General features: G+C 42.7%; 1 protein-coding gene across 1 annotated transcript in view; it reads left to right on the top strand.

The window, feature by feature from the left end:
- The window catches only part of Uch-L5 (ubiquitin carboxy-terminal hydrolase L5), an 81673-nt gene that overhangs the window by 48803 nt on the left and 10451 nt on the right, over window positions 1-22419 (top strand). The window contains exon 5 of the mRNA XM_071674804.1: window positions 3889-4086. Coding sequence (XP_071530905.1) covers window positions 3889-4086 — 198 coding nt within the window. The remainder of the gene's footprint in view (window positions 1-3888; window positions 4087-22419) is intronic.

The following is a 22419-nucleotide window of genomic DNA, read 5'->3' as shown; positions in this document are numbered from 1 at the left end:
ATGAAATGTTTATGTATAGTATAAATCTTATTAATCTTCAAGGAAAGTTACTGAGGCCAAAGCATTTGAAAATAAAGGCATTTAACTTCTCATGTGATCCACTAAAAAAGTTGGTAGAATGGTAAATTTTCCTTCTAGAAGTAGAAAATAAATATGTACTTAAAAAATGTCTTATGCTCCAATTCTTAGAATGAAGTGATGCCCCAGCACCCATGCAACTGGAAACCTCTTGTGTATAAAATATGCTGAAAACTACCAGTAGAAGATTTCACACAGGTTATGGATGATTAGGGGTCTAAAACACCCCAGGTACCCTACCACAAAAATTATATGGAGCACCAGCACATTGTTCCACCTCCATTCGAGTCTAACAAAGTGAGAAGACTATGTAGAACCACATGGGCACATGGGTAAGGTGTGCTTGCAACTGGTGAACTACAAAAAAATGAGTGTTGCCATTAAATCAACCTCAGATTACCAGTTACTAATTAAGCCTTATTTGTAACTGTCTTATACATTACCCCCCCTCCCCCCGGCATTGGTGTTTTCCTGGCATTGACTTCATAGGTCTCTAACCTCTACAGCTCAGGCCAAGTTGGGTCATTGATCACCTAAGTGTTAGAAATCATGGCCTGCAGGCCTACATACACAACCTGGATGTTCTTGTAGACTCTGAAAATGTTTATCCAGGACATTCTTCATAGAGGACTGATCTATGTAGAGTCTCCTCTAAACTCTCTTACAACTCATTTTCTTCTTCATGCTAATATTCCTCATATCCACAGAGTTTCCTTTCATTCATCTGACTTTGTCTCATTCTCTGTTTCCATCCTTTTACTATTTTCTTGCATTTCCAGTTGTCTGTGCCATAAAACTCAGTCCTTTATAGTAAACCCCTGTTCCTTGTGGACTAACTGGGGGCGGGAGCATGGTCCATTAGAAGCCAAAGGAACATTGAGATAGTAGTTCGTAGGCAGCCACTGGGTCAGGGAGGTTTACCAGTGATTCCACCCACCTGGGTATTGGGAAGGTTTGTGACAGCTGTTTAGGGAGTATGGTCCGTTAGAAGCCAAAGGAACATTGAGATAGTAGTTCGTAGGCAGCCACTGGGTCAGGGAGGTTTACCAGTGATTCCACCCACCTGGGTATTGGGAAGGTTTGTGACAGCTGTTTAGTCACCCAAAGCTTCAGTAGTTGTCAAGTTGTACTCATTTGACCCAGGTAGCTGTCTTTTCTTTCTGCCTCACCAACTCATGGACTGCTGGCATTCTGTCCACAGACATACAATCTCTCTTTGTCACATAACACTTGACAACACTAAACTCAAACACACTCTTTGTAACTCATGATTTTCCTGCAGTGAGTGGTGAACACTATACTCTCGCCCTGCCTTTGGGCAAAATGGTAGAAGCAATACATTGAAGTAGTTGGTAGGAGCATTAGGTAGAAGTAGTAGTTGGAATATTAGGTAGACACATTAGACAGTAGTTGATAAGAACATTATTTAGGACTCTTTGTAATCTCTGCACTAGAGTTGCTCTCTGCCAGTGGCCTGTTATGGGTGAGGCACTAAAGCTAAGAAGCGGCACTGTTGTTCAACAGTTTTGGAGATGCCTTTTGGTATGGCCTCCTCCTTTAGGGAGTTCCCATAGGGAATGGGTATATGAGATATAGATAGATACAACATTAATAAATGAAATATTCACAAGTTCAATGGAAACTTGCCTTGTTCCTTAAGGCTGCAGGTGTTCAGGGAATATTTGGTGAAGTCTTCAGGGTCTCCATCCCCACAGTATAGGGCGGGCCCAGGCTGCAGGATTGGGTCATTCGTTGACCAATCCCACATACCCCCTCCCAGTGTGGCTGATCTGTTACACTTTTTAGGTACCTGTCCAGTGCACTCTGATGTGCATCTCATTGTTTCTGATGGTAGGAGGGGAGGTGTTGAAGAGCCTTGGGCCCCTGATATTTAAGGTGTTCTCCCTTTTTTTTGCATATTGCACTTTTGGATATCAAGAGGTAATATTCTACAAAATGTTCCTTGCCAGTAGAATGTTATTTTGGAATGAAAGTTGGGTCTATGGAGCCTTGTTGGGGATAGGGTGTTATGGATTTAGTGCATTACACATGACAGCTAGAGACTGGATGTGAGCAGATGTGGCCTTTTTATGTCTGTACCAGGCATTGGCTCACTGATGTGGGGAAACAGCGATCAATTATGAAGAAATAAAGTTGGGAACCGTATCTTCAAGGATTTTCCAGGTATAGATGATGATATACATGCACTTCGTGGAGTAATAACCTCAGAAATTTCAGCCATTCCCAGTAATTTTGCTCCTTTACCACATTAATATGGGCTTTGAAAGATCTCTGAACACTTTCTGATTCTAAAGTTTTGCCTCCCTTGTAGTGTGATGTTAAAATGCAGCAATATTGAGTTCATGAAAAAATTAGAGCCTTGAATGATATTTTTTCTTCCCTTTTGTTAAAGGTCAACAGGATCAAGCCTACCATCCTTCTGCCTGAGGCAATCATTATTGTCTTATGTTCACTGAGAGTTAGGTCAGTAGACATTATTGCTCCAAGGTCTATCACATTATTCACGGTGTAGCAAAGACTACTCTCATTCAGAAGGAATTAACTCCAAGGTCACCAGGAGTCACCTGAATCACCCTTGGGCAGAAACTGGGTTTGCTGAAGATGCAGGTTACTTTCCTCATGCTCTTGATGCTCAATCCTTTTCAGCACAAGGTGTTTCTTGGAGCTCGTAGCACATGCAGAACTGATAGCACTTTTATCTGCCATTGTTTGATACAATGAGATATGCGTTTGTATCATAAAAAAAGCCGCAATCATGTGAGAACATAGGCATCAAGTTATGTATGTGTTGACCACAGGTATCAAGCTTATGTGTTGACTAAGAGGGCACTTATTTCATACTAGCACACAGTAATCAAGCTCTCTTTTTTTTTTTTTTTCTTGAAATTTCTAACACTTTGTAAGTGTTAAGGCACAAATAATAATATTGCACTTTTAGATTAATTCAAATCAGTGTAAAACTGTGTGTGTGCAAAGAGAACATTGTATGTTAGTAAAATAAAGAAAAAATGCACTATGATGATGTGCAGCAGGCTGTCACATATTTTCCTAATGCTAGCTTCCAGACCAAGGTCAGGAAATAATGGACTGTTCCATTACATTCCAAACTCATTCTGATGGGCCCCAAGCTTAACAGACTAAATTTTTTATGTAACAGACTTTTTACAGAAATGTCCAGTGAACCCCAAATTTAGGCCAGTGGGGTCCAAAGGGTCTGTTTGAAGACAAATATCCTTACAGTGAGGTCCATTTGAATGGGTTTACTGTACTCCTTCAAAACCCTCCCTCCCTTTTTTTCTTCTTATTGTCCCCATTTTTCACTTGTAAGCACGTTTTAATGCACATATAGATCTCTAGAGACCTGTTTCCCCCATTTTTATTCTCCACATCATTTGTTGCTAAATATTTAAGTTTCATTTCCATACAGTAGAGTAGGCTGGTCCACTCCTTCCCTTAAGCCATACCAACTTACAAACTCAACTCAGATATTCCATGTGAGTGATTCCAGTGTGAGCAACTATGGCTGGCACATTTTTCAACATATAACAGTGATGTTCCCCTGTCTTTCCATTCCTTATTCATTTAGATAATAGGCAAACATGCAGAATTCTTAATAATTTGTTTTAAAGGTTTTGTATGTGATATTCAACATTGGAAGATGCTGAATTATGTGATAACCATAATATTTATGGGAAGACCCTTTTTGTACCAGTCTATTTTACATATAGGAAAGGAGGCAAATAATTTTAGTTAGAAGAAAATAGTTACAACTAACGTTTATTCTCACAGACAGACTCTTTTTGAGTTTGACAAACAGCAGCCCTCAGAAGATGATGATGTGTTTCACTTTGTGGGTTATATTCCCATTGAAGGTCGCTTGTATGAACTGGATGGTCTCAAGGATGGTCCAATAGATCTAGGGCCCATACCTCCTGGAACAGATTGGCTTACAGTTGTCCAGCCTGTTATTCAGCGAAGGATCCAAAAGTAGGTTGTTCTTTGTTATATTATTCTGTAGCAGAAGTATTTTAAGTTATGTAGTTTTGTAGTTGCATTAACTTATCAGTTTTTTTTTAATTGCTTATGCATAATTCACTGATACATGTAATGATGTTTTAGAAAAAATGCATATTTTTATGCACTTGATCCTCTTCATAGAACACTTGTCATTCCTCACACAATCAGCCCCTTCTCACACCATATGCTGTCCTCATGAATTTCGTCTCCAACACGTCAACCATCTTTCACTCTTTTGTAATTAGGGAACATATGTACAGCATCATTGGACTTACTCTACCATCAAATAAACCCATCTGTACCCTCACAGACAGAGACCTCTCTTTCCACACACTCTTCACTGCACCTAGGACCTTTTTCCCTTTGATCATCCTGTGGTTCACTTCAGCTTCCCTTGTTCCATCCAGTGGTGTGTCCCCTCCTATACATTTAAAACATCATTTCCCCAAGGTTTTCTCCTTTCAGACTCATGCTCAGACTAACTTGTCTCTATCCCCTGCCAAAACCTCATAACCTTACTTTTTTTATTTTTTGCTTTGTTGCTATCTCCTGCATTAGCGAGGTAACACAAGGAAACAGACGAAAGAATGGCCCAACCCACCCACATACACATGTATATACATACCTGTCCACACATGCAAATATACATACCTATATCTCAAAGTATACATATATATACACACACAGACATATACATATATACACATGTACATAATTCATAGTCTGCCTTTATTCATTCCCATCACCACCCGCCACACATGAAATAACAACCCCCTCCCCCATCATATGCGTGAGGTAGCGCTACGAAAAGACAACAAAGGCCACATTCGTTCACATTCAGTCTCTAGCTGTCATGTAATAATGCACCGAAACCAAAGCTCCCTTTCCACATCCAGGCCCCACAGAACTTTCCATGGTTTACCCTAGATGCTTCTTATACCCTGGTTCAATCCATTAACAGCATGTCGACCCCGGTATACCACATCGTTCCAATTCACTCTATTCCTTGCACGCCTTTCACCCTCCTGCATGTTCAGGCCCCGATCACTCAAAATCTTCTTCACTTCATCTTTTCACCTCCAATTTGGTCTCCCACTTCTTGTTCCCTCCACCTCTTGACACATATATCCTCTTGGTCAATCTTTCCTCACTCATTCTCTCCATGTGACCAAACCATTTCAAAACACCCTCTTCTGCTCTCTCAACCACACTCATTTTATTAACCACACATCTCTTACCCTGTCATTACTTACTTGATCAAACCACCTCACACCACATATTGTCCTCAAACATCTCATTTCCAGCACATCCACCCTCCTCTGCACAACTCTATCTATAGCCCATAATCACAACCATAAAACATTGTTGGAACCACTGTTCCTTCAAACATACCCATTTTTTCTTTCCGAGATAATGTTCTTGACTTCCACACATTCTTCAAGGCTCCCAGAACTTTCGCCCCCTCCCCCACCCTATGATTCACTTCCGCTTCCATGTTTCCATCTGCTGCCAAATCCACTCCCATATATCTAAGACACTTCACTTCCTCCAGGTTTTCTCCATTAAAACTTACCTCCCAATTGACTTGTCCCTCAACCCTACTGTACCTAATAACCTTGCTCTTATTCACATTTACTCTCAGCTTTCTTCTTTCACACACTTTACCAAACTCAGTCACCAGCTTCTGCAGTTTCTCACACGAATCAACCACCAGCGCTGTATCATCAGCGAACAACAACTGACTCACTTCCCAAGCTCTCTCATCCACAACAGACTGCATACTTGCCCCTCTTTCCAAAACTCTTGCATTCACCTTCCTAACGACTCCATCCATAAACAAATTAAACAACCATGGAGACCATACACCCCTGCCGCAGACCTACATTCATGGAGAACCAATCACTTTCCTCTCTTCCTACACATACACATGCCTTACATCCTCGATAAAAACTTTTTGCTGCTTCTAACAATTTGCCTCCCACACCATATATTCTTAATACCTTCCACAGAGCATCTCTATCAACTCTATCATATGCCTTCTCCAGATCCATTAATGCTACATACAAATCCATTTGCTTTTCTAAGTATTTCTCACCTGCATTCTTCAAAGCAAACACCTGATGCACACATCCTCTACCACTTCTGAAACCACGCTGCTCCTGTTTCCCAATCTGATGTTCTGTACATGCCTTCACCCTCTCAATCAATACCTTATATTCATATTAACTCTCAGCAATCCCATTTCACATGCTCAGCAACTAGAACTAAATTTTTTTGTCATAAATTTTGAAGAAATATTTTTTTTGTTTAATCAGATGCCAAAACTAACCCTACTTCTAAGAACCCAAGTTAAGATACTGAAGTTCACAAAGAATTACCATTCTAATGAAATTACAGTTAGAATTTCTGTGACATTAGTCAATTCATAAAACTTCAATTCTTGCGTATCCTTACGACAAAAATGTGTAGATATTGTTGCAGTTCTCTTTTTCACAGCATTTCCTCATCATTTGTGGGTGTTACATTCTTAGAAAACACCATGAATAATGAGGTTAAATGAATATATGGTATTGGAGGGAAGTTACTTGTAGCAGCAAGAAGTTTTATCAAGAGTTTAAGGCATTTGGGCAAGTAGCTTGAGAGTAGGGTGAGTGGTTCCAGGTGAAGGTGGGTCTGGAGCAGGGATGTGTGTTGTCTTTATAGCTTTATAATTTGTTTATGGATGGTGTGGTGAGGGAGCTTAAGGAAAAGGTCTTAGAGAGAGGGGCCATTATGCAATCTGTGTGTGGGGGAAGTGAGTTGTTTGCTGATGACAAGGAAATAGTTGTAGATTCAAGTGAGAAACTGCTGAAGTTAGTGTCTGAGTTTGAGAGAGTGTGTGGAACGAGGAAGTTGGGAGTAAATGTGAACAAAGGCAAGGTTATTTGGTTTAGAAATACAAAGAGACAAGTTAGTAAGGGTGGGACTTTGAATGGAGAAAACCTGCAGCAAGTGAAGTGTTTTAGATAGTTGGGAGTAGATATGGCATCAATTGGAACCATGGAGGCAAAGTGAGGCTTAGGGTAGGTGAGGGAGCAAATTTGGGAGACTTGAGGAATGTGTGGGAAGAGAGGTTGATATCTGGAAGGGTGAATATGGTCGTTTGAAGGTATAGTAATCCCAGCAGTAATGTATGGATGCAAGGCATGGGCTGTTGAAGAGAATGTGTGGAGGAGAGTGGATGTGTTGGAAATGAAATGTTTGAGGACAATATGTGATGTGAGGGGGTTTTGAATGAGTAAGTAATAAAGGAGAAAAAAAGAGGTATGGTAATAAAAAATAGTGTGGTTCAGAGAGCTACAAATGTTGTCCTGAAATTGTTTGGACATACAAAGATAGTGAGTGAGGAGAGGTTAACATAGAGATTATATGTACTAGAAGTGGAGGGGACTTAGAGAATGGGGAAAGTAAATTGGAGATGGAAGGATGGAATGAACAAGATTTTGAGTGCTCACTGCTGAACATGCTGGAGGGTGAAAGACATGCACAAGATAGAGTGAACTGGGGTGATTAGGAATACAGGTGACATGCTGTCAGTGGACTAGGTTAGAGCATATGAACAGTCGAGGGGATCCACGGAAAAGTGTGTGGGGGCCTAGTTGTGGATGGGGCTGTGGTTTCATTTCATTACACATGACAGCCAGAGATTGGATTTGAGTGAATGAGTGTTTGTCATCTGTTCCTGGTGGTACCATGCCATCACAAAAAAGAGGTACATATATGTGTTGATGATAGAGTGGCAGATGTAGGATGTTTTGGACAGGGTGGTGTGCAAAGTGAGAGGGTCAAGGAGAATGGTTTGGTTAAGAGAGAAAAGCTAGTGAAAGCTTTGCAGAAGATGAAATTCAGCAAGGCAGCAGGTTTGGATGGTGTTGCAGTGGAATTTGTTAAGAAGGTGGGTGGCTGTGTTGTTGATTGGTTGGTGATGATGTTCAGTGTATGTGTGGATCATGGAGAGTCACATGAGGATTGGAAGAGTGCATGCATAGTGCCATTGTATGGGGGCAGGGGGGATGGGGGTGAGTGTTCAAACTGCAGAGGCATGGGTTTATTGAGTGTTCCTGGGAAGGTGTTGGTTGGAAGGGGGGGGGGGGGGTGCAGTGTCAGGTTAGCGAGGAGCAGCGTGGGTTTAGAGGTGGTGGAGGATGTGTGGATCAGGTGATTGCTTTGAAGGGCGTGTGTGAGAAATACTTGGAAAACCAGATGGATTTGTGTGTTGCATTTCTGGATCTGGAGAAGGCATATATGATGGGGTTGATGGAGATGCTTTGTGGAGGGTCTTGAGAGTGTGTGGTGTGGGGGGTGAGTTGTTAAGGATGGTAAGGGTTTTTTACTAGGGATGTGTGGCATGTATACGAGTGGAAGGAGAGAAGAGTGGTTGGCTCCTGGTGAGGGTTGGTCTGCACCAGGAGTGTGTGATGTTCTCATGGTTGTTTAATTTGTTTATTGATGGAGTGGTTAGGTAGGTAAATGCAAGAGTGTTGGAGAGAGGGACGAGTATGCAGTCTGTTAGGGATGAGAGGGCCTGGAAAGTCAGTCAGTTGTTGTTCGCCAATGATACAGCTTTGTTGGTTGATTCTAGTGAGAAACTGCAGAAGTTAGTGACTGAGTTTGGGAAAGTGTGTGAAAAGAGAAAGTTGAGAGTAAATGTGAACTAGATCAGGGTTATTAGGTGCATTAGGGTTGAGGGACATGTTAATTGGGATGTAAGTTTGAATGGAGAAAAATTGGAGGAAATGAAGTGTTTTAGATGTCTGGGAGTGGACTTGGCAGCAAATGGAACCATGGAAGTGGGAGTGAGTCACAGGGTGGGGGAGGGGGTGAAGGTTTTAGGAGCAATGGTGAATGTGTGGAAGGAGAGAACATTATCTCGGAGAGCAAAAATGGGAATGTTTAAAGGAATAGTAGTTCCACCAATGTTATATGGTTGTGAGGCCTGGGCTATAGATAGGGTTGTACGGAGGAGGGTGGATGTGTTGGAAATGAAATGTTTGAGGGCAATATGTGGTATGAAGTGGTTTGATCAAGTAAGTAATGAAAGGGTAAGAGAGATGTGTGGAAATTAAAAGAGTGTGGTTGAGAGAGCAAAAGAGGGGTTGTGTTGAAATGATTTGGACATATGAAGAGAATGAGTGAGGAAAGATTGACAAAGAGGTGGAGGGAACAAGGAGAAGCGGGAGACCAATTAGAGGTGGAAGGATGAAGTGAAAAAGATTTTGAGCGATTGGGGCTTGAACATGCAGGAGGGTGAGAGGTGTGTCAGGAATAGAGTGAATTAGAACAGTGTGGTACACCGGGGTCAACATAGTGTCAATGGACTGAACCAGGGCATCTGAAGTGTCTTAGGTAAACCATGGAAAGGTCTGTGGAGTCTGGCTGTGGATAGGGAGCTGTGGTTTCGGTGCATTTCACATGACAGTTAGAGTGTGTGAATGAATGTGGCCTATTTTTGTGTTTTTCCTTTTGCTACCTCACTGAAGTGGGGGTGGCGATGCTGTTTCCTGTGTGGTGGGTTAGCTCCAGGAGTATATGAAGGCAAGCAAGTATGAATATGTACATGTGTATACATGTATATGTCTGTGTATGTGTATGTGTATGTGTATGTACATATGATGATATGTATATATATTTATATGTGCACCTGGGCATGAGAAGAAAGATCATGAGAGGCAAGTGTTTTGGGAGCAGCTGAATGAGTGTGTTAGCGGTTTTGATGCACGAGACCGGGTTATAGTGATGGGTGATTTGAATGCAAAGGTGAGTAATGTGGCAGTTGAGGGAATAATTGGTATGCATGGGGTGTTCAGTGTTGTAAATGGAAATGGTGAAGAGCTTGTAGATTTATGTGCTGAAAAAGGACTGATGATTGGGAATACCTGGTTTAAAAAGCGAGATATACATAAGTATACTTATGTAAGTAGGAGAGATGGCCAGAGAGCGTTATTGGATTACGTGTTAATTGACAGGCGTGCGAAAGAGAGACTTTTGGATGTTAATGTGCTGAGAGGTGCAACTGGAGGGATGTCTGATCATTATCTTGTGGAGGCTAAGGTGAAGATTAGTATGGGTTTTCAGAAAAGAGGAGTGAATGTTGGGGTGAAGAAGGTGGTGAGAGTAAGTGAGCTTGGGAAGGAGACCTGTGTGGGGAAGTACCAGGAGAGACTGTGTACAGAATGGAAAAAGGTGAGGACAATGGAAGTAAGGGGAGTGGGGGAGGAATGGGATGTATTTAGGGAATCAGTGATGGATTGCGCAAAAGATGCTTGTGGCATGAGAAGAGTGGGAGGTGGGCTGTTTAGAAAGGGTAGTGAGTGGTGGGATGAAGAAGTAAGAGTATTAGTGAAAGAGAAGAGAGAGGCATTTGGACAATTTTTGCAGGGAAAAAATGCAATTGAGTGGGAGAAGTATAAAAGAAAGAGACAGGAGGTCAAGAGAAAGGTGCAAGAGGTGAAAAAAAGGGCAAATGAGAGTTGGGGTGAGAGACTATCAGTAAATTTTAGGGAGAATAAAAAGATGTTCTGGAAGGAGGTAAATAGGGTGCGTAAGACAAGGGAGCAAATGGGAACTTCAGTGAAGGGCGTAAATGGGGAGGTGATAACAAGTAGTGGTGATGTGAGAAGGAGATGGAATGAGTATTTTGAAGGTTTGTTGAATGTGTCTGATGACAGAGTGGCAGATATAGGGTGTTTTGGTCGAGGTGGTGTGCAAAGTGAGAGGGTTAGGGAAAATGATTTGGTAAACAGAGAAGAGGTAGTAAAAGCTTTGCGGAAGATGAAAGCCGGCAAGGCAGCAGGTTTGGATGGTATTGCAGTGGAATTTATTAAAAAAGGGGGTGACTGTATTGTTGACTGGTTGGTAAGGTTATTTAATGTATGTATGACTCATGGTGAGGTGCCTGAGGATTGGCGGAATGCGTGCATAGTGCCATTGTACAAAGGCAAAGGGGATAAGAGTGAGTGCTCAAATTACAGAGGTATAAGTTTGTTGAGTATTCCTGGTAAATTATATGGGAGGGTATTGATTGAGAGGGTGAAGGCATGTACAGAGCATCAGATTGGGGAAGAGCAGTGCGGTTTCAGAAGTGGTAGAGGATGTGTGGATCAGGTGTTTGCTTTGAAGAATGTATGTGAGAAATACTTAGAAAAGCAAATGGATTTGTATGTAGCATTTATGGATCTGGAGAAGGCATATGATAGAGTTGATAGAGATGCTCTGTGGAAGGTATTAAGAATATATGGTGTGGGAGGCAAGTTGTTAGAAGCAGTGAAAAGTTTTTATCGAGGATGTAAGGCATGTGTACGTGTAGGAAGAGAGGAAAGTGATTGGTTCTCAGTGAATGTAGGTTTGCGGCAGGGGTGTGTGATGTCTCCATGGTTGTTTAATTTGTTTATGGATGGGGTTGTTAGGGAGGTAAATGCAAGAGTTTTGGAAAGAGGGGCAAGTATGAAGTCTGTTGGGGATGAGAGAGCTTGGGAAGTGAGTCAGTTGTTGTTCGCTGATGATACAGCGCTGGTGGCTGATTCATGTGAGAAACTGCAGAAGCTGGTGACTGAGTTTGGTAAAGTGTGTGGAAGAAGAAAGTTAAGAGTAAATGTGAATAAGAGCAAGGTTATTAGGTACAGTAGGGTTGAGGGTCAAGTCAATTGGGAGGTGAGTTTGAATGGAGAAAAACTGGAGGAAGTGAAGTGTTTTAGATATCTGGGAGTGGATCTGGCAGCGGATGGAACCATGGAAGCGGAAGTGGATCATAGGGTGGGGGAGGGGGCGAAAATTTTGGGAGCCTTGAAAAATGTGTGGAAGTCGAGAACATTATCTCGGAAAGCAAAAATGGGTATGTTTGAAGGAATAGTGGTTCCAACAATGTTGTATGGTTGCGAGGCGTGGGCTATGGATAGAGTTGTGCGCAGGAGGATGGATGTGATGGAAATGAGATGTTTGAGGACAATGTGTGGTGTGAGGTGGTTTGATCGAGTAAGTAACGTAAGGGTAAGAGAGATGTGTGGAAATAAAAAGAGCGTGGTTGAGAGAGCAGAAGAGTGTGTTTTGAAATGGTTTGGGCACATGGAGAGAATGAGTGAGGAAAGATTGACCAAGAGGATATATGTGTCGGAGGTGGAGGGAACGAGGAGAAGAGGGAGACCAAATTGGAGGTGGAAAGATGGAGTGAAAAAGATTTTGTGTGATCGGGGCCTGAACATGCAGGAGGGTGTAAGGAGGGCAAGGAATAGAGTGAATTGGAGCGATGTGGTATACAGGGGTTGACGTGCTGTCAGTGGAGTGAATCAAGGCATGTGAGGCGTCTGGGGTGGACCATGGAAAGCTGTGTAGGTATGTATATTTGCGTGTGTGGACATGTGTATGTACATGTGTATGGGGGGGGGGGGGCCATTTCTTTCGTCTGTTTCCTTGCGCTACCTCGCAAACGCGGGAGACAGCAACAAAGTATAAAAAAAAAAAAATGTGCGTGTATGGATGTTTATGTGTACATATGTGTATATGAGTGGATGGGCCATTCTTTGTCTGTTTTCCAGTGCTACCTTGCTGATGCAAGGAATAGCTATTGAGTATAATAGTAATAATAATAATAATATTTATTCTTTATTTTATACTTTGTCACTCTCCCGCATTAGCGAGGTAGCACAAGGAAACAGACGAAAGAATGGCCCAACCCACCCACATACACGTGCATATACATACACGTCCAGACATGCACATATACATACCTATACACCTCAACGTATACATATATATATATACACACACAGACATATACATATATATACACATGTACATAATTCATACTGTCTGCCTTTATTCATACCCGTTGCCACCCCGCCACTCATGAAATGACACCCCCTCCCCATACATGTGCACGAGGTAGTGCTAGGAAAAGACAACAAAGGCCACATTCAGTCACACTCAGTCTCTAGCTGTCATGTGTAATGCAATGAAACCACAGCTCCCTTTCCACATTCAGGCCCCAGAAAACTTTCCATGGTTTACCCGAGATGCTTCACATGCCCTGGTTCAATTTATAGACAGCACGTCGACCCCGGTATACCACATCGTTCCAATTCACCCTGTTCCTTGCACGCCTTTCTCCCTCCTGTATGTTCAGACCCCGATTGCTCAAAATCTCTTTCACTCCATCCTTCCACCTCCAATTTGGTCCCCCACTTCTCCTTGTGCCCTCCACCTCTGACTCATATATCCTCTTTATCAATCTTTCCTCACTCATTCTCTCCAAGTGACCAGACCATTTCAGTACACCCTCTTCTGCTCTCTCAACCACACTCTTTTTATTACCACACAGCTCTCTTACCCTTTCATTACTTACTTGATCAAACCACCTCACACTACATATTGTCCTCAAACATCTCATTTCCAACACATCCACCCTCTGCACAACCCTATCTATATCCCATAATCACAACCATATAACATTGTTGGAACCACTATTCCTTCAAACATACCCATTTTTACTCTCCAAGATAGCGTTCTCCCCTTCCACACAGTCTTCAATGCTACCAGAACCTTCGCCCTCTCCCCCACCTTTTGACTCACTTCCGCTTCCATGGTTCCATCCGCTGCCAAATCCACTCCCGGATACCTAAAACACTTCACTTTCTCCAGTTCTTCTCCATTCAAACTTACCTCCCAACTGACTTGTCTATTCAACCCTACTGAACCTAATAACCTTGCTCTTATTCACATTTACTCTTAGCTTTCTTCTTTCACACACTTTACCAAACTCAGTCACCAACTTCTGCAGTTTTACACCTGAATTGGCCATTAATGCTGTATCATCAGCGAACAACAGTTGACTCACTTTCCAAGCCCTCTCATCCACAACAGACTGCATACTTGCCCATCTCTCCGAAACTTGCATTTTACCTCCCTAACAATCCCATCCATAAACAAATTAAACAACCATGGAGACATCATATGCCCCTGCCACAAACCAACATTCACTGGGAACCAATCACTCTCCTCTCTCTCTTCCTACTAAGTACACATGCCTTACCTCGATAAAAAATTTTCACTGCTTCTAGCAGTTTACCTACCACACCATATACTCTTAATACCTTCCACAGAGTATCTCTATCAACTTTATCATATGCCGTCTCCAGATCCATAAGCGCTACATACAAATCCATTTGCTTTTCTAAGTATTTCTCACATAGATTCTTCAAAGCAAACACCTGTTCCACACATCGTGTACCACTTCTGAAACCACGCTGCTCTTCCCCAGTCTGATGCTCTGTACATGCATTTACCCTTTCACTCAATACCTTCCCATATAATTTCCCAGGAATACTCAGCAAACTTATACATCTGTAATTTGAACACTCACCTTTATCCCCTTTGCCTTTGCACATTGGCACTACGCATGCATTCGGTCAATCCTCAGGCACTTCACCATGAACCATGCATACAATGAATATCCTCACCAACCAGTCAACAACACAGTCACCTTCTTTTACAGTAAGTTCCACTACAATATCTTCCAAACCCGCCGCCTTGCTGGCTTTCATCTTCCGCAAAGCTTTCACTACCTCTTCTCTGTTTACCAAATCATTCTCCCTGACCCCTCTCACTTCACCCACCACCTCAACCAAAACACCCTATATCTGCCACTCTATCATCTAACACTTTCAAAAAACCTTCAAAATACTCACTCCATCTCCATATATATATTATTTAATTATTTATTTATTTTGCTTTGTCGCTGTCTCCCGCATTTGTGAGGTAGCGCAAGGAAACAGACGAAAGAAATGGCCCAACCCACCACCATACACATGTATGTACATACACGTCCACACACGCAAATATACATACCTATACATCTCAATGTACACATATATATACACACACAGACATATACATATATACACATGTACATAATTCATACTGTCTGCCCGTATTTATTCCAATCGCCACCTTGCCACACATGGAATAACATCCCCCTCCCCCCCTCATGTGTGCGAGGTAGCGCTAGGAAAAGACAACAAAGGCCCCATTCGTTCACACTCAGTCTCTAACTGCCATGTAATAATGCCCGAAACCACAGCTCCCTTTCCACATCCAGGCCCCACAGAACTTTCCATGGTTTACCCCAGAAGCTTCACATGCCCTGATTCAATCCATTGACAGCACGACGACCCCGGTATACCACATCGATCCAATTCACTCTATTCCTTGCCCGCCTTTCACCCTCCTGCATGTTCAGGCCCTGGTCACTCAAAATCTTTATCACTCCATCTTTCCACCTCCAGTTTGGTCTCCCACTTCTCCTCGTTCCCTCCACCTCTGACACATATATCCTCTTGGTCAATCTTTCCTCACTCATTCTCTCCATGTGCCCAAACCATTTCGAAACACCCTCTTCTCTCTCAACCACGCTCTTTTTATTTCCACACATCTCTCTTACCCTTACATTACTTACTCGATCAAACCACCTCACACTACGTATTGTCCTCAAACATTTAATTTCCAGCACATCCACTCTCCTGCGCACAACTCTATCCATAGCCCACGCCTCGCAACCATACAACATTGTTGGAACCACTATTCCGTCAAACATACCCATTTTTACTTTCCGAGATAATGTTCTTGACTTCCACACCTTCTTCAAGGCTCCCAGAATTTTCGCCCCCTCCCCCACCCTATGATTCACTTATGCTTCCATGGTTCCATTCGCTGCCAAATCCACTCCCAGATATCTAAAACACTTTACTTCCTCCAGTTTTTCTCCATTCAAACTTACCTCCCAATTGACTTGACCCTCAACCCACCTGTACCTAATAACCTTGCTCGTATTCACATTTACTCTCAACTTTCTTCTTTCACACACTTTACGAAACTCAGTCACCAGCTCTGCAGTTTCTCACATGAATCAGCCACCAGCGCTGTATCATCAGCGAACAACAACTGACTCACTTCCCAAGCTCTCTCATCCCCAACAGACTGCATACTTGCCCCTCTTTCCAAAACTCTTGCATTCACCTCCCTAACAACCCCATCCATAAACAAATTAAACAACCATGGAGACATCACACACCCCTGCCGCAAACCTACATTCACTGAGAACCAATCACTATCCTCTCTTCCTACACGTACACATGCCTTACATCCTCGATAATAACTTCTCACTGTTTCTAACAACTTGCCTCCCACACCATATATTCTTAATATCTTCCACAGAGCATCTCTATCAGCTCTATCATATGACTTCTCCAGATCCATAAATGTTACATACAAATTCATTTGCTTTTCTAAGTATTTCTCACATACATTCTTCAAAGCAAACACCTGAACCACACATCCTCTACCACTTCTGAAACCACACTGCTCTTCCCCAATCTGATGCTCTGTACATGCCTTCACCCTCTCAGTCAATACCCTCCCATATAATTTCCCAGGAATACTCAACAAACTTTTGCCTCTGTAATTTGAGCACTCACCTTTATCCCCTTTGCCTTTGTACAATGGCACTATGCAAGCATTCCGCCAATCCTCAGGCACCTCACCATGAATGATACAAACATTAAATAACCTTACCAAGCCCAAGGGTAAAGGGGAAGAGTGGTTTGGGAAAGTCTTGGGAGTAAAGTCAGGGGTTAGTGAGAGGACAAGAGCAAGGGAAGGAGTAGCACTACTCCTGAAACAGGAGTGGTGGGAGTATGTGATAGAGTGTAAGAAAGTAAACTCTAGATTGATATGGGTAAAACTGAAAGTTGATGGAGAGAGAGAGAGGTGATTATTGGTGCATATGCACCTGGGCATGAGAAGAAAGATCATGAGAGGCAAGTGTTTTGGGAGCAGCTGAATGAGTGTGCTAGTGGTTTTGATGCACGAGACCGGGTTATGATGATGGGTGATTTGAATGCAAAGGTGAGTAATGTGGCAGTTGAGGGAATAATTGGTATACATGGGGTGTTCAGTGTTGTAAATGGAAGTGGTGAAGAGCTTGTAGATTTATGTGCTGAAAAAGGACTGGTGATTGGGAATACCTGGTTTAAAAAGAGCGATATACATAATTATACGTATGTAAGTAGGAGAGATGGCCAGAGAGCGTTGTTGGATTACGTGTTAATTGATAGGTGCACGAAAGAGAGACTTTTGGATGTTAATGTGCTGAGAGGTGCAACTGGAGGGATGTCTGATCATTATCTTGTGGAGGCGAAGGTGAAGATTTGTATGGGTTTTCAGAAAAGAAGAGAGAATGTTGGGGTGAAGAGAGTGGTGAGAGTTAGGAGACTTGGGAAGGAGACTTGCATGAGGAAGTACCAGGAAAGACTGAGTACAGAATGGAAAAAGGTGAGAACAAAGAAGGTAAGGGGAGTGGGGGAGGAATGGGATGTATTTAGGGAAGCAGTGATGGCTTGCACGAGAAGATGCTTGTGGCATAAGCTTGGTAGGTGGGCAAATTAGAAAGGGTAGTGAGTGGTGGGATGAAGAAGTAAGATTATTAGTGATAGAGAAGAGAGAGGCATTTGGACGATTTTTGCAGGGAAATAATGCAAATGAGTGGGAGATGTATAAAAGAATGAGGCAGAAGGTCATGAGAAAGGTGCAAGAGGTGAAAAAGAGGGCAAATGAGAGTTGGGGTGAGAGAGTGTCATTAAATTTTAGGGAGAATAAAAAGATGCTTTGGAAGGAGGTAAATAAAGTGCGTAAGACAAGGGAGCAAATGGGAACTTCAGTGAAGGGGGCTAATGGGAGGTGATAACAAGTAGTGGTGATGTGAGAAGGAGATGGAGTGAGTATTTTGAAGTTTTGTTAAATGTGTTTGATGATAGAGTGGGATATATAGAGTGTTTTGGTCGAGGTGGTGTGCAAAGTGAGAGGGTTAGGGAAAATGATTTGGTAAACAAAGAAGAGGTGGTAAAAGCTTTGCGGAAGATGAAAGCCGGCAAGGCAGCGGGTTTGGATGGTATTGCAGTGGAATTTATTAAAAAGGGGGTGACTGTATGGCTTTCATATATATATATATATATATATATATATATATATATATATATATATATTTTTTTTTTTTTTCTGTCTCCCGCGTTTGCGAGGTAGCGCAAGGAAACAGACGAAAGAAATGGCCCAACCCGCCCCCATACACATGTATATACATACGTCCACACACGCAAATATACATACCTACACAGCTCTCCATGGTTTACCCCAGACGCTTCACATGCCTTGATTCAATCCACTGACAGCACGTCAACCCCGGTATACCACATCGCTCCAATTCACTCTATTCCTTGCCCTCCTTTCACCCTCCTGCATGTTCAGGCCCTGATCACACAAAATCTTTTTCACTCCATCTTTCCACCTCCAATTTGGTCTCCCTCTTCTCCTCGTTCCCTCCACCTCCGACACATATATTCTCTAGGTCAATCTTTCCTCACTCATTCTCTCCATGTGCCCGAACCATTTCAAAACACCCTCTTCTGCTCTCTCAACCACGCTCTTTTTATTTCCACACATCTCTCTTACCCTTACGTTACTTACTCGATCAAACCACCTCACACCACACATTGTCCTCAAACATCTCATTTCCAGCACATCCATCCTCCTGCGCACAACTCTATCCATAGCCTACGCCTCGCAACCATACAACACTGTTGGAACCACTATTCCTTCAAACATACCCATTTTTGCTTTCCGAGATAATGTTCTCGACTTCCACACATTCTTCAAGGCTCCCAGAATTTTCGCCCCCTCCCCCACCCTATGATCCACTTCCGCTTCCATGGTTCCATCCGCTGCCAGATCCACTCCCAGATATCTAAAACACTTCACTTCCTCCAGTTTTTCTCCCTTCAAACTTGCCTCCCAATTGACTTGACCCTCAACCCTACTGTACCTAATAACCTTGCTCTTATTCACGTTTACTCTTAACTTTCTTCTTTCACACACTTTACCAAACTCAGTCACCAGCTTCTGCAGTTTCTCACATGAATCAGCCACCAGCGCTGTATCATCAGCGAACAACAGCTGACTCACTTCCCAAGCTCTCTCATCCACAACAGACTTCATACTTGCCCCTCTTTCCAAAGCTCTTGCATTCACCTTTCTAACAACCCCATCCATAAACAAATTAAACAACCATGGAGACATCACACACCCCTGCCGCAAACCTACATTCACTGAGAACCAATCACTTTCCTCTCTTCCTACACGTACACATGCCTTACATCCTCGATAAAAACTTTTCACCGCTTCTAACAACTTGCCTCCCACACCATATATTCTTAATACCTTCCACAAAGCATCCGTATCAACTCTTATCATATGCCTTCTCCAGATCCATAAATGCTACATACAAATCCATTTGCTTTTCTAAGTATTTCTCACATACATTCTTCAAAGCAAACACCTGATCCACACATCCTCTACCACTTCTGAAACCACACTGCTCTTCCCCAGTCTGATGCTTTGTACATGCCTTCACCCTCTCAATCAATACCCTCCCATATAATTTACCAGGAATACTCAACAAACTTATACCTCTGTAATTTGAGCACTCACTCTTATCCCCTTTGCCTTTGTACAATGGCACTATGCACGCATTCCGCCAATCCTCAGGCACCTCACCATGAGTCATTTTTTTTTTTTTTAGTATACTTTGTCGCTGTCTCCCGCGTTTGCGAGGTAGCGCAAGGAAACAGACGAAAGAAATGGCCCAACCCCCCCCCCCCATACACATGTATATACATACGTCCACACACGCAAATATACATACCTACACAGCTTTCCATGGTTTACCCCAGACGCTTCACATGCCCTGCTTCAATCCACTGACAGCACGTCAACCCCGGTATACCACATCGCTCCAATTCACTCTATTCCTTGCCCTCCTTTCACCCTCCTGCATGTTCAGACCCCGATCACACAAAATCTTCTTCACTCCATCTTTCCACCTCCAATTTGGTCTCCCTCTTCTCCTTGTTCCCTCCACCTCCGACACATATATACTCTTGGTCAATCTTTCCTCACTCATCCTCTCCATGTGCCCAAACCACTTCAAAACACCCTCCTCTGCTCTCTCAACCACGCTCTTTTTATTTCCACACATCTCTCTTACCCTTACGTTACTCACTCGATCAAACCACCTCACACCACACATTGTCCTCAAACATCTCATTTCCAGCACATCCATCCTCTTGTGCACAACTCTATCCATAGCCCATGCCTCGCAACCATACAACATTGTTGGAACCACTATTCCTTCAAACATACCCATTTTTGCTTTCCGAGATAATGTTCTCGACTTCCACACACTCTTCAAGGCCCCCAGGATTTTCGCCCCCTCCCCCACCCTATGATCCACTTCCGCTTCCATGGTTCCATCCGCTGCCAGATCCACTCCCAGATATCTAAAACACTTCACTTCCTCCAGTTTTTCTCCATTCAAACTCACCTCCCAATTGACTTGACCCTCAACCCTACTGTACCTAATAACCTTGCTCTTATTCACATTTACTCTTAACTTTCTTCTTCCACACACTTTTCCAGACTCAGTCACCAGCTTCTGCAGTTTCTCACATGAATCAGCCACCAGTGCTCTATCATCAGCGAACAACAACTGACTCACTTCCCAAGCTCTCTCATCCCCAACAGACTTCATACTTGCCCCTCTTTCCAAAACTCTTGCATTTACCTCCCCAACAACCCCATCCATAAACAAATTAAACAACCATGGAGACATCACACACCCCTGCCGCAAACCTACATTCACTGAGAACCAATCACTTTCCTCTCTTCCTACACGTACACATGCCTTACATCCTAGATAAAAACTTTTCACTGCTTCTAACAACTTTCCTCCCACACCATATATTCTTAATACCTTCCACAGAGCATCTCTATCAACTCTATCATATGCCTTCTCCAGATCCATAAATGCTACATACAAATCCATTTGCTTTTCTAAGTATTTCTCACATACATTCTTCAAAGCAAACACCTGATCCATACATCCTCTACCACTTCTGAAACCACACTGCTCTTCCCCAATCTGATGCTCTGTACATGCCTTCACCCTCTCAATCAATACCCTCCCATATAATTTACCAGGAATACTCAACAAACTTATACCTCTGTAATTTGAGCACTCACTCTTATCCCCTTTGCCTTTGTACAATGGCACTATGCACGCATTCCGCCAATCCTCAGGCACCTCACCATGAGTCATACATACATTAAATAACCTTACCAACCAGTCAACAATACAGTCACCCCCTTTTTTAATAAATTCCACTGCAATACCATCCAAACCTGCTGCCTTGCCGGCTTTCATCTTCCGCAAAGCTTTCACTACCTCTTCTCTGTTTACCAAATCATTTTCCCTAACCCTCTCACTTTGCACACCACCTCGACCAAAACACCCTATATCTGCCACTCTATCATCAAACACATTCAACAAACCTTCAAAATACTCACTCCATCTCCTTCTCACATCACCACTACTTGTTATCACCTCCCCACTTGCGCCCTTCACTGAAGTTCCCATTTGCTCCCTTGTCTTACGCACTTTATTTACCTCCTTCCAGAACATCTTTTTATTCTCCCTAAAATTTAATGATACTCTCTCACCCCAACTCTCATTTGCCCTTTTTTTCACCTCTTGCACCTTTCTCTTGACCTCCTGTCTCTTTCTTTTATACATCTCCCACTCAATTGCATTTTTTCCCTGCAAAAATCGTCCAAATGCCTCTCTCTTCTCTTTCACTAATACTCTTACTTCTTCATCCCACCACTCACTACCCTTTCTAATCAACCCACCTCCCACTCTTCTCATGCCACAAGCATCTTTTGCGCAATCCATCACTGATTCCCTAAATACATCCCATTCCTCCCCCACTCCCCTTACTTCCATTGTTCTCACCTTTATCCATTCTGTACTCAGTCTCTCCTGGTACTTCCTCACACAGGTCTCCTTCTCAAGCTCACTTACTCTCACCACCCTCTTCACCCCAACATTCACTCTTCTTTTCTGAAAACCCATACAAATCTTCACCTTAGCCTCCACAAGATAATGATCAGACATCCCTCCAGTTGCACCTCTCAGCACATTAACATCCAAAAGTCTCTCTTTCGCACGCCTGTCAATTAACACGTAATCCAATAACGCTCTCTGGCCATCTCTCCTACTTACATAAGTATACTTATGTATATCTCGCTTTTTAAACCAGGTATTCCCAATCATCAGTCCTTTTTCAGCACATAAATCTACAAGCTCTTCACCATTTCCATTTACAACAC

The sequence above is a fragment of the Panulirus ornatus genome, chromosome 20 (genome assembly GCF_036320965.1).
Source record: "Panulirus ornatus isolate Po-2019 chromosome 20, ASM3632096v1, whole genome shotgun sequence".
Classification (NCBI taxonomy): Eukaryota; Metazoa; Arthropoda; class Malacostraca; order Decapoda; family Palinuridae; genus Panulirus; species Panulirus ornatus.
Note: the sequence above shows the minus strand (reverse complement) of the source record. Positions and strands in the feature narration are given on the sequence as shown.